This window comes from Leptonychotes weddellii, chromosome 15 (assembly GCF_054177405.1).
Source record: "Leptonychotes weddellii isolate Sample4059 chromosome 15, ASM5417740v2, whole genome shotgun sequence".
NCBI classification, from domain to species: Eukaryota; Metazoa; Chordata; class Mammalia; order Carnivora; family Phocidae; genus Leptonychotes; species Leptonychotes weddellii.
In genome coordinates, this window is record NC_138383.1 from 10484221 (window position 1) to 10502769 (window position 18549).

The window sequence follows — 18549 nt, forward strand, 5'->3', positions numbered from 1 at the left end:
GAGGTACAGGTCTGTGATTCATCAGTCTTACACAATTCACAGCGCTCACCATAGCACATACCCTCCCCAATATAATGTTTCTTGGTATGTTATTGACACATGAAAATTTAATTGCTCCCTCTAACTGCTATGTAGAAACACAGGGCACACAGGCGTGACTCCAAGGAAATTCTTGCTATGTTTCTGCAATACGTATGCAATTTTCTAGAAGTTTTTGGTAGAATCTACATATTAGGTTAAGGAAGTGTCCTTCTATTCTCAGCTGGCTGAGAATTTCTGTCATGAATGCTTTTGAAATGTATCAATCCACAAAGAGATCTATTGAGGAGATTGTGTTTTCCTCCTTCATCCATTAATACATTAAAATCACATCACATGTGTAAAATCACATCGCATGTAGGAAGTGATTTTTGAGTGTTAAACCACCCTTTCATTATAGAAACAAATCCAATTTAGATTTTGGAAATTTTTTTTTTTAAAGATTTTATTTATTTATTTGACAGAGAGAGAGATAGCGAGAGCAGGAACACAAGCAGGGGGAGTGGGAGAGGGAGAAGCAGGCTTCCCGCCGAGCAGGGAGCCCGATGTGGGACTCGATCCCAGGACCCTGGGATCACGACCTGAGCCGAAGGCAGACGCTTAACGACTGAGCCACCCAGGCGCCCTAGATTTTGGAATTTTTCAAGACCTTTTTTAAATGTCTTATTTCCTTTTTTAAGTACATAGGAAAACTCGGGTGTTTTGCTTTTGAATGTTGGTGTTCTTTGGTTTTTATTTGATGAGCTGGTTGAGAAGCTGGATGGGGAGCTCCAAGGGGCACCACCTGACATCCTGCTCTGCTGAACATTCATCACGGGACCGGAGGCAGCCCTGCCCGCTTGCTGTCACTGTGTGTGACATCAGGCAGCAGGAGATCAAGCAGGCCCCTGAGGCAACGCTGTCCAAGTCACCCAGCGCTCAGCTCGTCCTGTACACGCACGGATGTCCAACACAGGAAGTCCCTTCTGCCGCATTCCCCCTTCAATCCTTAGGAAGCACACCTCATCTTTTTAAAAACAGCCAACAAATGACAACTGACTCCTTACCTTTCCAAAAACTTAGGGAAGGAAAAAAAAAGAGCAGAGTGGATCCAACTTAAAGCTCTAAATCTAGACATTTTCCAGGCTTTACATTTTTCAGCTGAATTGAAGAATGCTAAACTATACACAGCCATGTATAACATGAATATAAAAATGTATTGAATGGCTTTGGAAAGATTGGCAAGAATCAAAACATTACCAATGAGCAACTGAGTGCTGACACGCATTCCTTTTTTTTGAAGAGTTCCTCTTCTTGTTACCAAGTTTTAAAATCGAATGATGAATACGTGCCTGTGTTTAAAAAGCCGAACAGCAACAAGGGACGCCCAGCTGGCTCAGTCGGTAGAGCACGTGACTTGATCTCTGGGGTGTGAGTTTGAGCCCCACGTTGGGTGTAGAGATTACTTAAAAATAAAATCTTTAAGAAATAAATAAATAAAATAAAAATAAAAAGTCAAACAGTAGTAAATTTACAAATAAAGAGTAAGCTCCCTCCTACCACATTTCCCCAATTTCAAAAGCTTTGGGAGTGGAAAATCACCCTTTCCAGTTCCTCTCCATCTTTGCAGAGATTGACAATGTATTTGCGAGAGAGATCAGTTGATTGGTACATTGACAGATCAGTAGCCAAATGAATGGTTCTGTCTCTTCATACTAACCAATTCTGTGTAAGTCTGAATTTAAGTTTTTTTTAAGGTTTTTTGTTTTTGTTTTAATTTTTTTAGTAATCTCTACATCCAGTGTGGGGCTTGAACTCAGAACCCCAAGATCAAGATTCACGTGCTCTTCTGAGCCAGTCAGGCAGACAGGAATTTAAGTTTAAATGTAGGTTTGTACCTGACATTTTGAATGTTTCCTCTGACATCTCCTGTAACTTGTGGAAGTCATATAAGAACATGAAACTTGCATCCACAGAACAACTCTTCTCAAAATTAAAAATTATTTACAATCTGGCATTTGCCATGAGTGACCGACATCACTTTCAATTGCATGAGTTAAAAATGAAGTTGCTAAAAGTATAAATTTCAGTGACCTAATAAATGAATTTGCATAAAAGTGAACCAGAAAACCTGAATGATGACTTAAGATATCACATAAACAAATTACTATTTATTGTGTTATATAAAATTTTGGCATCAAAATGTGATGTTTTGCAATTTGTAAGTTTACGTTAATACTCAAGTATCTTTCTTACCCCTATTTTATAAGTAATAACATATTTTTCATTATAAAATATATATTTTAGTGATTTTATCATCACTTTTTCCTGCTTTTTTGAACAAAGGACCCTGAGTTTCTGTTTTGTAGTGGGCCCTGTAAATCATGTAGCTGGTCCCTGTTGGAAGGTTTGTTGCACTGTAAAGACTCACAGACCCGGGGCGCCTGGGTGGCTCAGTCGTTAAGCGTCTGCCTTCGGCTCAGGTCATGATCCCAGGGTCCTGGGATCGAGCCCCGCATCGGGCTCCCTGCTCGGCGGGAAGCCTGCTTCTCCCTCTCCTGCTCCCCCGGCTTGTGTTCCCTCTCTTGCTGTGTCTCTCTCTGTCAAATAAATAAATAAAATCTTTAAAAACAAAACAAAAAGACTCACAGACCCATCCCAGTGTGCCTGAGCAGAGAGAGCAGGAAAGTGCATGGAGTTTGACCTGTGTCCCCTTGAATGTGGGAGGGTAAGATATGAAGGTGGAGCCTAGTGCCTGCTCCCCACCAGCAGGGTGAGGGGAGACAGGTTAGCAGTGGGGAAGTCTCTACCCCAGCCATGACAAGGTAAGGACTTATGAGCTCCCCAAGTAACAGAGGCTGGAGGAATTCTCAAGGCTAGAGCCACCTTGAAGGGCCCCATCTGCCACCTGCCAGTATGATAGAACAAAGAGGCTGTGGGTGGGCACTGGGGGAAGAAGCTTAGGAGGAGAGCCACAGAGGTCTGCCAAAGAGCACATCCCCCAAATCGGGAGCGAGGCAACACAGAGGGTCCCATGAGATCGCTCTGAATAACCACATCTGGGACCCATGTGAGGGATAGGCTTTAGGAGACATCTAGAGAGCTGCCCTAATGGGAAAGTGTTAGGCAAGAAAGAAGTACTGGGGTGTCACTGATGAAGACTTCACCCCTCTCTTGCTAATCCCCTCTTTTGGCCGGAAGGACTTGAAAAGTTAGGGGATCTGCCCATGCCACCCTTCAAGGTGGTGTAATTACAGAAAAATAAGCTGTCTCCTGTTCATTCCTCCACTGAGTTCATGGAAGAAACCAGTTACATATGTACCTTAATGCACACATTTTTTTAAATAGAAATAGACCTGGTGCTACCCTATATTTTCATATAATAACATATCTTAGAGCTGGTTTCAGTACCCAAAGGGTTGCCTTATTCTTTTTGATGCCTGCATAGTATTCCACCTATAAATGTACCACAATTAATGTAACCTGTCCTCTACTGATGGATATTTCATTGTTCTCCAGTCTTTTGCTGTAAATGTACTCCTTTCAAATCATAAAAACATGCATTAACTTCTTTAGTTGTACATCACTGAAAGAAAAAAAAAACTGCATTGTGTGATTCCTTCATTCATTTGTACAGAACAGCAAGGTTAATTTGTCCAATGAACTCTTTATTGTTTCTGGGTTTTTACCCCCATGTTGTGCTAATCTAGCATTTGATGGTAAAAGAGAGTTGAGTATGGCCATCGCTTCTCTGTCACTTATTAGCTTGGTGACCTCGAACACATAGTTTAAATTTCCTGAGCTTCCATTTCTTTCTCTTTGAAATGAGGTTAATAATTACTACCTGAAAGTGTTAATATAAATAACAGAGATGATCTTTGGAAAATATGGAGCCTATGGTATGTGCTCAGTAAAGGCACACGTTTTTATTAGTGTTGTTCTCATTTGTGTGCGGATGTGTCTTGAGTGTAACAAATTATTAACTTTGGTTTGCTTTTCCATCACTCATCACTCACTATGCATCTTGGCTGCCTTTGGCAAGGATACAGTTTTGAGGAATATAAAGATTTTAATAGTAAGCTAAGCAAAGGAAGTTGAAGAGGGAGATACAGTGTTTAAAGGTCATGTGGTTCAAAGGTAAAGAAAAGTATTTCTCTCCATTAATATCAATCACTCATTCTCAAAGTGTGTTTTGAAGATCCCTGGAGCATTGGGGCACCTGGGAAGTCAGTAAGTTATCTTAGTAACATTAAGATATTATTTGCCTTTTTCCACTCCTGATCTCTCACAAGTGCACAAAGCCTATATGATGTGTGATATCACCACTGATTGAATGTGGAAGCAGATATGAGAATCCAGCTGTCTTCTATCAAGCCAGACATCAAAATGTTTTGGTTTTTTTTTAATATAAAACAGTGCCTCTCTTCCCCTTGTTAATTTGTTTTTTTGGAAACATAAAAAAATATGGTATTAATGTTAACATGGAATGGGTTTATTATTTTTAATGAATTAATAAATATTTTGAACTCTTCTCAGTTTTCATTTCTATCACGCTAAATAATGGTAGATATGATTCACATGAACAATAGCTCTTTGGGGTTTTCAACAATTTTTAAGTGTAAGGGGGGGTCCAGAAATTCTGAGCGCTACTAGGATAGTTAATTGACATTTGGTCATGATACTAGTTACATTTGGGCAATATCATTGTTCAAGAGAGACAAGAAAATGATACTTACGAAGAATTAATGGAAAGCTAATTTTTGTATGATTTTTCAATTATTGATTCTCTAAGTCAGTCAGTTGGCAAAATATTCCATGAGCACCTATTATGTGGTCAAGCATTGTTCTAGATGCTGGGAGAAGACACATAAGACCCTGCTGTCATGGAGCTTCCTTCTAGACAGAGGAGATAGTAAATATGTAAACAAATAAAACAAACAAGATAATTTCAGGCTCTGAGACTGTTTTGAAGTAAATACACAGGCTAATGTGATCAGAATCCCTGGGAATGGGAAGCCTGAGTGGCTCAGTTGGTTAAGTGTCTGACTCTTGATTTTGGTTCAAATCGTGATCTCAGGGTAGGGGATCGAGTTTTGTGTGGGGCTCCAAGCTCAGTGCAGAGTCTGCATGAGATTCTCTCTCTCCCTCACCCTTTGCCCCTCCCCTTCCCGCTCATGCTCTCTAAATAAATAAATAAATAAATAAATAAATAAATAAATAAATAAATAAATAAAAAATCTTAAAAAACAAAAGAATCCCTGGGAGTAGAAGGAATTGGTCTACGAAGTCATGGGAGATTGCATGCCTGGGTCAAGAGGACCTAAGAAGCCATACTATGTTCATGGATTGAGAGAAAAGAAAAAGCACAGCCTATCACACAGAGCCAATGCACACAATAGTGCAAAATAAGTGATTCCTGTCCTTGGTATGGGATAAATCTCTTTTTAAAAACCAACTCTCCCACCATTCCCCGGGAGTTGCGATTCTTTCAAGAGCTCAGGAGAAAGAGATCCTACCAGGAATGCCAGTGGAAGTTAGTGTTGATGTGCTCTGGGATGAAAGACAGAGGCAGGCAGAGCATTCCAGAGAGTGAGGTCAGACAAGGGTCATCTGTAGATAGAGGCTGACTTAAACCTCCACATATGGGAACAGATGCCTGTGGGGAAAGAAGAGATGAGGGCCTAGGAAATAGCTACCTTAAATATTTTAAGATATGTCCTGTACACTTGATATCTTTCCCAAAGGCTCTTCAACAGCCTCTGGAGCCAAACTTCTATAAAAAATTAGAAACCCACCAAAGGATGTTTCTGACCACAGAGAAGTCCGAGTCCTACCTACTTCAGAGACGCAGCAGTGAAAACTCTCAGTCTCGTTTTTGGAAAACATGCCCGCTTTCTATTCCTCGTGCATATTTGCAATCTATAAGCAAAATAGGAGATCGTGTAGATAATAGGTACCAAAATAAACTGGTGCGTTCAGCTTTAGCCAATGAGCATTTGCCAGTTCAGGTTTCCATTTATAACAGAGGTTCTCAGTCACCAGCAATGTGGGACATAGAGCTGTTGCAGCCAGCTCCAAGCACACACACCAGCCTCCTTTCTAGTAGTGTTCCTAAAATTAAAGGAATACTCCAAACATCAAACCAGAACATTTCACTCCAATTCTTCACCAACTGACACATTTTTCATTACATCTTACCTACTCTCATGGCTTCAGTGACTATGTCTTCACCCGTGAACCCGGATCTCTCTCTCTCTCAATCCCATATAGCTACCCTATGCCCAGATGTGCCCATATACCTACCCTATGCCCAGATACGCCTCTGAGACATTCCTTCTTGATGTCACACAGGATCCTCACAGTATAAAAGGAATGACTTTGTCCTTTGTGTCGTTAGTTATGTGGTTAACACCCATTTTCACCCTAACAAGAAACCCGCCTAATGGAGTACTCCAGATGAATTGAAGCTGGGGTATAATCATGTCCAGGTGCAGCTGAAGACCATGTTGCAGCATCAATAGGTTTTACTAGGAGAATGAAAGAAGAATAGAAAGAACAGGCCAGAAGGGACAGCCCAGGGTCGGCTTCAGATATTACTCCCTTGACTTGGCCCCGTGGACTCACATTTCAGCTTTATATGTTGAAGCTGAATGAGTGTCTATAGGATACAAGGCTTTGTTGCCCAACTGGCAGAGCATGACCGAGGATGGGTGTAGGAGCCTTGAAAATACAGCATGACTTTGGCTCATGGCGAGCGCTGGGGGACCCAGGACTCCTTGGGTGTCCCAAGAGTTTACAAGTTTGCAGACATGGCATAAAAACTCAGTGTTTTTCACACCCAGGGGGATGGCTATAGTAATTATAAAAAATTGAAAACAGAAACTAACAAATGTTGGCAAGGACATGGAGGAATGGGAGCCCTTTTACGTTGCTATGGGAACGTAATATGTTTCAGCCTCTGTGGAAAGCAGTTTTTCAGTTCCTCAAAAAGTTAGGGGCCCCTGGGTGGCCAGTCAGTGAAACGTCTGCCTTCTGCTCAGGTCATGATCTCGGGGTCCTGGGATCAGGACCTGCATGGGGCTCCCTGCTCAGCGGGGAGCCTGCTTCTCCCTCTCCCTCTGCCGCTCCCCCTGCTGGTGCTCTCTCGCTCGGGCTCGCTCTCCCTCAAATAATTTTTTTAAAAAAATCTCAAAAAAAAAAAAAAGTTAAACATGGAATTACCATGTAATCCAGGAATTCCACTCTGAGATATATACATACCCAAGACAACTGGCAACAGATACTCAAATAATCACCTGTACATGCAGGTGATTCGGTAGCACTCTTCACAATAGCCAAGAGGTAGAAACAACTCAAATGTCCATCAGCTGACAAATGGACAAATAAGGTGTGGTATATACATTTAATGGAATATGATTCAGCCATAAAAAGAAATGAAATCCTGACTGACACAGGCTATAACATCCGTGGAGGATGAGCCTTGAAAGCGTTATGCTACAGAAAAGAAGCCAGACACAAAAGTTCACATATCGTATTGCCTCATGCATAGGAACTATCCAGAATATTTTTTAAAAATATTTGACAAGATAGTCCTCAGTGCTTTCGTTGATCATACACAAGCCATGTCGGGCAGGGTACAACATCTCAGCTTTAGATTCACAGAATGCTAGAGTGGGAAGTAATTATTTTGTCCAACTTTTCTTAAACTTTGGGTTCTCCAAAATACTGGGGGTGGATAAAGTTGTAGGTAGAGACCACCAAGTTCACCCAGTCGATGCTGATTTTCTTAACTTGATGCAGCAAGGGAAAGCGTACACACCAGTGAACCATAGGGTATCTCAGTAAGAGGCTCCAGGAAGGGGCTTTTTGTAGGGTTTGGGTTTGCACTAAGTGATTCTAAGGTGAGAAGGCTGGGGAAGAGACATCAGGCCAGAGTTGGAGGTGGTCATGAAGTGGGGTGGTTTAATAATTGGGCTCACAAATCTCTGTTCAGCGGGTGGGAGGGATGGAGCGAGTCTGCGAAGGCATTGGTAAGAAAGACTTAATCACTCAATGTTAGTCCCTTTGCGGCCTTGGGATTCTGTTGGCTTTTTACTGGCCTCATTTATGACTGTTGGGAACATCACAGTCTGCTTATCAGGGCTGACTTTCACTTTCTCGGGTCCCACAAGAAGTTACTGGCTGTTCCTAGAAGAATGAGATCTATATAAGCCTAAAAAGAACTTGTTAAACAATGTTAAATGATACACTGGGCTTCCTGGAGTTTTTAAACGTCGTAAAGGGAATGGTGAATCTACCAAGACACCTCTCGTTTATTTTCAGCCTGGCTCCCTGAGCGATTCTGTTCAAATATAAGTCAAAATGTCTGGTGGTTTTTCGTCCCACATGCCCAAGCATTATCGTTCTGACCTCTTTTCCTCTTTATCCACCCCTCCTGTGTCTCCCCCTCTTGTCATCCTCACCTCCTCCATCCTCCTCCTGGCCAGAATGCTTTTCCCCACACGTTCCCTTCTCTCCTTCAGGTCTTTGTTCAAATGGAACCTTCCAGTGACACCTTCCCTGCCCACTCTTCATCAAACCCCCCACACACACACACACCACCAAATGCTTTATTTTTCTTCTTCGTACTCATGGCCATCTGAGATACTCTCCACTCTATTTTTCTTGCCTGTGGTCTCTCTGCCCATTTAAGCAGGGATTTTTATTTATTTTTTACCCATGTTGCATCCCCAGGACCTAGAACCCTGGCAGGCACATAACAGGCACTGAATAAAAATGTGTCAAATGAATGAATGGGCCAACCTCTTCCAAACTCCTTCTGCAAGAGAGTGGTGAGTGAGGCCTCTGTATTTTCCGTGTACATAAGATAAAAAGGTTTTGGAAGAACACATGGGAAGTCTGAGACTCTTCAGGGTTTCATGATTAGCTCCCCATATCTTCTCACTCAAGCCAGTCAGTCTCTCCTTCAAGGTCCACCCACCAGGCTGGAACTGAACACCACAGGTCACTAGATGGCACTGTTCACCAAGAATCATGGGATTCTCGGCCCTCTCTCTGGCTCCCCTAAGGCCTTTGAAATCACTTTCCCCCTAGAGATGAAAAATTCTAAGGAATGGTTACCGTTCTTCACACCAGCTCTCTAGACCAGGAAGAAACCCAGAGTCCTAGAGCACCACTTATTAACTAGCCACCCTCGCCCATGAGCACAAGTTAACCCTTTACCTGGGAGCAAAAGATGTTTCTAGGTATGTCTAGTATAGAACCCATGGCAAATCTAAGCGAAGCTTTGGCCCCCTTTGAAAAGCTCCAGGCTTGATGCCCTGCCGCTTGCACTTGGCCTGTGGCCCTCTTGGCGTAATCCTGCCTCCGTGTCTCCACCCTTGCCTCTCTTTCCCTTTAGTGAATGGAGTACAGGTTAAGATGCCAATTCTGTCGCGGGCTTTGAGGCACCGCATTCTGAGAGGAAGCATGGAATGAGAGGGGATCTGGAAATGCGGTGGAAAGGTGATTGCAAACCGTATCTCCATCACAGACTGCCCCAGGGCCTTGAGCAACTTAATGCAACATCTCTCAACCGCAACTGGGTGATGGGGATAAAAATCTCCGGGACAGGACATGTAGTAAGCATTAAATGAGAAGATGTATGAGGCTTCAAGCCAAGCTTTCTATAAAGCTGTGCTTTCCATTTCCAGATGTCACCTATATTCATACTCTCAAACTTAAGTCGGGGGGGAATGGGTTGACCTGACGAACACTTCTCTAGAATCCTGGCCCAGTGAACAAAAGTTCCGTGATCCAACCTCTCTACGTTGCCTTGACTAATAGACCATTAGCTCAAGGTATGTCTGCAAATGCACACATAGAAAGCTACTGTCTTCGTGAATGTTAGCCGATGAGCAAGTATTTATGGAGAACCTGCGATTGCCTCAGCATTTTAAGATTCTTCTGGGGGGCGCCTGGGTGGCTCAGTCATTAAGCGTTTGCCTTCGGCTCAGGTCATGATCCCAGGGTCCTGGGATCGAGCCCCGCATCGGGCTCCCTGCTCAGCGGGAAGCCTGCTTCTCCCTCTCCCACTCCCCCTGCTTGTGTTCCCTCTCTCGCTATCTCTCTCTCTCTGTCAAATAAATAAAATCTTAAAAAAAAAAAAAAGATTCTTCTGGAAGCAAAAATAAGACAGATGGCGGAGAGAATGTAGACAAGGACACCAGTCCGCTCTTTAATGAAATACCATTGTTTCTTGCTCTTGAGAGGAAATATATAAGTCAAGAATACTAGAATGGTTATTGGTTTTTGCCCCCCATCCACCCTTTTTTGACTGATAAAGCCAGATATAGTGGTTCCATTTGGGGAGCAAAGGCACATTATAGGGACTGTTTATTCACTGCAGCCTGCTGTTTAGCCATACCTCTGGCTGGGTACTTCCCGTTTGCCAATCTGATGGATCACCTCCTTTCCCAGAAATCACCCTACGTTCCAAGCCCTTACCTCCTACCCTAGAATAGTAAGGTAGGGCTGACTCCTTGAGTCTGTGACACATCACCCTTCCCTCTCCCCTCCCCCAAGTCTTACCTATTTTGCATTGTCCCCAGGCCCTTCTTCCTTCATCCTTTTCTCAAAGTACTACCATTCACTCGTCCATTCCGGTGCTACTCTTTCTCAGCTCACGTTCTGAGTGCTGAAACGTATCAGAAAAGGAAAAGGAGCTTATTTCCTATGACTTGATTTTATAAAAATAGAATGGGTTTTATACAAAGAAGGGGACAGGAGTGGTATTTGCTCACCTCATAGTTACTCTAATTATAGACAGTTGGGTGTTGTGGGCAACCATACTGGGTGACATGAGGGTTGCATCAGACAGGATGTGTCATTTCCAACTTCCCCTGTCATTGCCCTGTGCACTCCCTAATCAGCATTTTAAAATTACAACCTGATTGTTGCACAAATAGGAAGGCTTCCCATTAGCTGAACTGTGGCCTGCAATTTTGTATTACCAAGGATACTTAATTCCCAAGCTCAGCTTTACGCTTCCAGATTTTGCTGATTTACCATTTCCCTAGAAATAATAGACATTTTGTCTGAGAAATGATAGACACTTAAGCATTTCAATTGGAAGAAGGACAAAAAGCTGAAATCTTGTTTTCCTTGTGGTAAAGTGTTGTATTCCCCTCCTCCTCCAGAGAGTTTCTGCTTCTGTTATTTGGTGTTGAAATTTCTGTTCCAAGAATGTGGAAGGATTAGGATGCCATCAACCCAACATTTAAATCAGGAGTTTCCGGGCGCCTGGGTGGCTCAGTTGGTTAAGTGACTGCCTTCGGCTCAGGTCATGATCCTGGAGTCCCTGGATTGAGTCCCGCATCGGGCTCCCTGCTCGGCAGGGAGTCTGCTTCTCCCTCTGACCCTCCCCCCTCTCATGTGCTCTCTCTCAAATAAATAAATAAAATCTTTACAAAAAAAAATCAGGAGTTTCCTCTCCCACAGAACCTAGAACTAGAATTTAGAAAAAGAAAAATCAGCCTGACATTAAATGAATCCAACACCTCTGAATTTATTTGTAGCATTTTCTTTGGATTTTTTTTTTTTTTTGAGGGTGGAGCCTCCCAAAGAGACTGCTTCTGCCTTGAACAGAGGTCACACACTGGACCTCCACAAACCAGATCCAGCCAGCTGGTATATTTAATTTGGCCCACACAGTGTTTTTTAAAAATAAGAATTGGTCATCAACATTTTAAATTTTTATGTAAAAATACAGGTTTATGTAAAATAAATATTTATTTAAAATTTATTTATATATCGGGCGCCTGGGTGGCTCAGTTGGTTAAGCGACTGCCTTCGGCTCAGGTCATGATCCTGGAGTCCCGGGATCGAGTCCCGCATCGGGCTCCCTGCTCGGCAGGGAGTCTGCTTCTTCCTCTGACCCTCCTCCCTCTCATGCTCTCTGTCTCTCATTCTCTCTCTCAATAAATAAATAAAATCTTTAAAAAAATTTTATTTATATAAAAATACAGATTTCTGTATTATCTTGGGAAAAATAAAACCAGATGAGGCAGCTCTGGGATGTTATTTCCACATGGGTGGTGGTGGATGGTGAACCACTAACTCAGTGGGAAACATCCAAGGGGAATCATTCATAGGAAAGATGGGGCTGGGAAGATGATCAGTTTTTACCTATATCTCTAGGCCTGAACCGTAATCCCAATCAGCATTCAGTTCTGCTATGTCAACATGTAACTAATTGCATCTTCCTGAATACCTGCCCAAGCATCTAGTTTCTGAAAGCAGTGCCATGAGCTTCCACCTTCCTAACCACGGAATCCAATTTGACTCTTCCCTGCCACACCACCCCTCCTCCATCAGCCATCGAGTTCTGTGGTTTATTCTCCCCAAACTTCACTGAACAATGCGATAGCTACCAGCCACATTGGTACTTAAAATGTGGCTAGCGTAAATTGAGATATGTTCTAAGTGAAAGGGATACATTGGATTTTAAATAATTATGCTAAAAAATAATCTAAACCAGCCGATTAATACTTTTGCATTGATTACCAATTAAAATGAGACTTTTGACATATTGTGTTCAATATATTATTAAAGTTCATTTACTCATTTCTTTTTACCTTTTTTAAGGTGGCTTCTAGAAAATTTAAAATTACAAATGGGGTTCACATCTGTGGCTGACATTTTCTTTCTTTGGCTCATTATCTTTCTTTTGGAAAGCATTGCTGCAAAATATCTCTTCATGTGACATGTTAGTGGTGCTAATTATAGCTACAGTGGCAATCATATTACAATATATAAGTATGAAATCAACATGCTATACACCTTAAATTTATGCAATGTTATATATCAAATATATGTCAAATATATTTCAGTAGAAAAAAATTTCTCTTGGGTTTGTCCTAACCTTTCTAGCCTGTATCTCATGTCCCTTCACTCCTAGAATTTCACATTAGTCTAGACTTTTCCCCCTTCTAATCTATTCTGCACACCCTGGCCAAGTTTATCTGCCTAAAACACTGCTTTTATCATGAAACACTCCTGCTCAAAAACTAACACCAGCTCCCAACTCTAGCCCATGAAGTCTAAACTACTGAGAATAACAGCTTCCACTATAAAAACCTTATTCCACACTTTATTTAATTCTCCAAACAGCCCAGCACCTAGCCTACCAGACTCCTGGTTTTCTAAATGGCTGAGCTGGGAGTGGTAAGGAGAAGCACCTTTGATCCAAGAGGTAACAAAAATGACGCAGTTAAAGCATCCAAACAGAAGCTGTTTTCACTTAGGATGGTTTATACAACACCTCACAATCAACTAAAGAGCAACCAACATCTGTGGATCTATGAGTTGAACTATTTTTACATCAGTTGAGAGAAAGGATAATAGCATTGAGTGAAGAAACTGTTATATTTGCACTTCAGAAAACCCAAACCAGAAATACAACCAGAAAAGCTTATATGAAATAGTGCTCTTCACTCATCCATTATAGGTTTGTTTCCAAAGTATGTGTGTATACACACATATGTATACATAGCTTTGTCACAAAATAGATAAATTTTAATTATGCCAATTTGAAATACTGTGGCATAACAATTAAAATGTCATCTCATCTCAACTTGAAAAGTATGAGTTAAAAATTCATCAGGAATTATATAAATCCAAAGCCAGCAGAGCTACTGATTTATAAGCTGTGTTGGGTATTCTACATGGCAACATGAATTTAACCTGGGAAGAGAGACTCTTGTCAGGATTCATGTCAAATATGTGAGTTTTGAATTGTGCCATCTTCGAGATCTCATCCCTTTCATCAAATACACCAGCTAACACACATTTTCTTTTTTTTTTTTTCAACTACAGATCAAATGGATTTTGCCAAATTTTCCAACAGAGTGGTTTGGTACACCAGTCTTGATACCAGACAAATCCACCTTCTACCATTCGCTGTCTTACTTTAGACAGGTTATTTAGCTGTTCAGTTGACTCTTTATAAAAAATTGGGTATAAAACATATTTTCCTGTTTTATAGGAATTCAACGAGATCATCTACACAGTTAAGACAGTTCTTGGCCTGTAGGAAGAGCTCTCCACGGCAGGGAAATCGGTAAGATAACTTCAGATCTGTCCGGCTTTAGTATCTCATTTTAGAAACTTTTCTCTAAGCAGCTTGAAGACTCTACAGAAGGGCGGGGCTTTGGCGTCTCACGCTCTCTACTAACCTCTGTAAGTTTAATAGAGAGCTACTCGTGACCGGGGTTTGGGCGGGGTGGGACCGAGCGCGTCCGCCCGCCGCCCCCGCCGCCCCCGCCGCCGCCCCACCGCAGATGCCCGGAGGCCAACAGGTCGCGCCTGAGCTGCACTCATTCTCGCCATCTCCCGCTTCGCAGCGTCTGGCAATGACAACACCACCACGTGGCCTGCAGCCTTGCGTCACGCGCCTTCGCCCAATGGAGAGCCGTCTCACCGAACTGGGGGCGGGGCGCCACCGGGGCAGTTCCTCCCGCAGTTGTCGTCAATTGGCCCAGGGGGCGCCGTGGGCGTGGACTCGTAGCCAATGGCGGCCGGGGGTGGGGCCCCCGCCCCCTCAGGGGCCTAGGTTTGGCTAGGACCGGCAGGAGGGGCCCGGCCGGGCCTGGGCGGGGCGGAGCGAAGCAGGGACGGGGCGGGGCCAGGAGCGAAAGGGGGCCGGCGACCCGGCCCGCCGAGCCGGCGCCAGCGGGCTGCTGAGGTGGCTGTCGCCGGCTCGGAGCTGCGGCTTCCCCGGGTCGAGTCCCCGATGGAGGCCGAGGCGGCGGATGGCCCTCCGGGCGGGGTCGAGGCGGCGCTCAGCTGCTTCTCTTTCAACCAGGACTGCACGTAAGCAGCTGGGTTGGGGGGGGGAGGAAAGTCGCGACCAGGGGTCTTGTCCGGTCGGCAACCTGTAGCCGGACAGGCATGGGCCTACGCCCCAAGAGGGCGTCGGCTGCCCGGCCCGGGCGGCCCCGGACAGGCTCGGTCGGGGGGCTCCCGCTCCCCCGGTGGGTGTTCGAGCGCCCCCACCCCCGCCGCGGGCCGAGGGCCAGGAGCGGCCGGTCGAGCAAGAAGGGCGGGAGTTCGCGGGCGGAGTGGGGCGGGAGAAGGCGACGGAATCCAGTGGGGGCAGAGGTTAGCGACCGGAGTGGGGGTCTGGGGAGGGAGGAGGAGAAGCCAAAACAAAGGAGAGGGGAGGGGAGGGGGGAAGTTGCGAGTTGACCCAAGGCGCGGTTGTTGGGGCCCAGGAAGATGGGAATCCAGGAAAAACTTTCCCATTTGTCCTTGAGCATCTCAACGTGGCATCTGGGCAGGGCCTGGGACAAAGAGGCAGCCTATCCCTGTGGCCAGGCCAGGCCCTGTCCGAGCCCAGCCCAGGGCATCTCGCCTGCCGGCTCGGGGTGTCAGAAACCTTTCCACCCCTCTCACTCTTTTCCCGTAGCCCCCCTCGGCCAGGCAGCATCTCCTTCCCCGAGTCCGAGAGCCCTTTCCCGGGCCCAGGCTGCCTTCTCTGAGAAGCACGAGCTCCAGTTGCTTTTTGAGTGGATTTTTAATGTTTCGCTTCGATGTGCACATTTGGACTTTGGCCAGAGAGTGAGTTGCAGAACTGTATTGCACACATCTCAAGGATTCAGTCCCTTCGAAGCAAACGCCTGTTTCCTTCCCTCTTTTCATAGAGTTGTTAGACGCCAGTCCTGGGGACCATATGGAATAATCTCTTTGGAATGTGCACCCAGAGCATCAAGCAGCGATGACCGCTTTCCAGTTTCCCACTTCCTGCTGTACCAGTTTCTGTTGTGTTCCTTGTTTGGAGCCGGCTTCAGGCTTGTGCTTTGGCTGCCTGTGACGAGGCTGTGCTAATATTGAACATTCAGTGGTGTAATTAAGGCCATGCTGTACCATAAGTAACTCGGGCTTTCATTCCCTTTGTATTTCTGTTTAAAAACACCCTATGCCGAACAATATGCCTTTGTTCGAAAAAACTGTGTAATCGGGTAATCGGATAGCTGGACAGCTTGGTTAGATGAGTGACTTTGAAGTTTTGTTTTGTTTTTTTTTTTTACCACAATCGACAATAAGAAATACATATTACAACATCCCATAATACCCACATACATAGAATATCCCTGGAAAGTGATTCATTAAATAGTGTTTACCCCTGCTATGTGTGATCCCTTCTTTTAAAGGTGTTTGTAACTCACTGAACTGTTTTTAAGATCAGTTGATTGGTTGAGACCTGCAGTTTATAGAAATGATGGTGTAGATAAAATTCTGACATTTTGTAAGTAGCATTTTGCAAGAGAGAATGGCTGTTGAAATAAATGCCAGAAGGTTTTCTTTCCCAACTGAACACAGGACAAGGAGGGGAGTCAGTTTGCTTACTGGAAGTAAATGTTCTAAATTCTGCTTTGTAACATTGTTTATTAGATTTTTTTTTAAAGAGTTGGTGATTTTTTACTCTAGCTGAGTCCCAGCTTTCTATAGTACTTGGGTAAGAATGTTATTTTCAAAGCTGTTGGGTGCCTGGAAAGTTAATTTCCTTGTCTCTACTGTCAGTTCTGTTTTCTTGGATGAAGGTTCTGCTGGACAGCTCTGTCTCACCTATAAATAAAAGTTTTTGTCACAGTCAGTTGCTTTGAGCCAGAGAGGGTATGACATTGGATTTTAAAATAAGTCAAGAACCTTACGAATGCATTTAGGGGTATCAGTGTGTCTTTTTCTCTAAGTGCAGGCTGAGTTTGGAATCCAGTATTACAACTAAACTTCTTCGATCAGACTTCCCGTTTGGCACTGTGCTAGACACTTTGGGTACATTTTTTCATTTGATTGGCAGTATGTATTTGTCCCAAGCCCTATTCCTGTGAGAGGTGATGAGAGTTTTTTTTCCTGCAGGAAGGCCCTATGAATAAAATAAGGTTGTAGTTTGAATTCCTTGATTCGGCATCTTTTGTGGCCATTGATCAATCATTTAAAACATGATAGTAATCACACTGCCATTTTCTCATGTACAAAATTCTTCCGTTCTAGGAGCAGGGCTTATGTTTGAAAATTATTTTAAATTGCCAAAAATCTTTTGGTTCATATCACAAGACCCTAGTTACCTTTTTTCCCCTTACTTGCAAGCTTTAGAAACCTCAGCTTGCTACTAAATGCATCTGTATTTATGTGAAAAAGTCCATGTGAAGAAAGTTTAAAACCAGCAATCTCTATGGAGTGTATTTTAAAACACTTTTTTTGAATCATAGGAATAAAAAGGAGGTTTTTAAAGTTGAGGTATAACTGACATACAGTATTATATTAGTTTCAAGTGTATGACCTATTGTGATTCAACATTTGTATACACTGGGAAATGGTCACCACAATCAGTCTACTAAACATCTGTTAACTTACAAAATTAATGCAGTATTAGCTACTGTATTTCCCATGCTATACATTAGCCCCCATGATATATTTATTTTATAACTGGAAGTTTGTACTTCCTGATCTCCTTCACCAATTTTGTTCCCCCCCCCAATACCCTTCCCATCTGGCAACCACCAATCTATTCTCTGTAACTATGAGTCTGGGTTTTGTTTTCTTCTGTCCATTTTGTTTTTCTTAGATTCCACATATAAGTGAAATCATGTGGTATTTGTCTTTCTCTGTCTGACTTATTTAGCATAATGCTCTCATCCATGTTGCTGCAAATGGCATGATTTCATTCTTTTTATGGCTGAGAAGTATGTGTGCGTGTGTGTGCACGTGCGCGCGTCTTTATCCAATCATCCACTGATGGACACTTACGTTGTTTCCATATCTCGGCTATGTAAATAATGCGGCAATGAACATAGGGGTGCATATATCTCTTTGAATTAGTATTTTGATTTTTCCTTCAGAAAGATACCCAGAAGTGGAATTGCTGGATCATAGGGTAGTTATATTTTTAAGTTTGAGGAACCTCCATACTGTTTTCCAGAGTGGCTGCACCGGCTTGCATTCCCACCAACAGTGTAAGAGGGTTCCCCTTTCTCCACATCCTCGCCAACACTTGTTATTTCTTATCTTTTTGGTAATAGCCATTCTTACAGGTATAAGGTAATATCTCATTGTGGTTTTGGTCTCCATTTCCCTGATGATTAGTGATGTTGAGCATCTTTTCATGCGCCTGTTGGTTATCTGTATGTCTTCTTTGGAAAAATGTCAATTCAGATACTCTTCCATTTTTTAATCAGGTTGGGGCTTTTTTTGTTGTTAAATGAATTTATATATTTTGGATATTAACCCCTTGTTGCGAATATTTTCTCCCATTCAGTGGGTTGTTTTTTCATTTTCCTGATGGTTTCCTTTGCTGTGCAGAAGCTTTTTAGTTTGATGTAATCCTATTTGTTTATTTTTGCTTTTGTTTCCCTTGCCTTTGGAGTCACATCCAAAACACATCTCTGAGACCCATGTCAAGGAGCTTACGGCCTGTGTTTTCTTCTAGGAGTTTTATGGCTTCAGGTCTTACACTGAAGTCTTTAATCCATTTTGAGTTCACACTTGTATTTG

The 18549-nt window shown here is 43.2% G+C and overlaps 1 protein-coding gene across 1 annotated transcript in view; it reads left to right on the forward strand.

The window, feature by feature from the left end:
- Positions 1–14688: 14688 nt before the first annotated feature.
- WIPI1 (WD repeat domain, phosphoinositide interacting 1) overlaps positions 14689–18549 on the forward strand; it is a 59837-nt gene continuing 55976 nt past the window's right edge. The window contains exon 1 of the mRNA XM_006741897.3: positions 14689–14868. Within this exon, the coding sequence (XP_006741960.1) occupies positions 14789–14868 (80 nt within the window). The 5' untranslated portion in view covers positions 14689–14788. The remainder of the gene's footprint in view (positions 14869–18549) is intronic.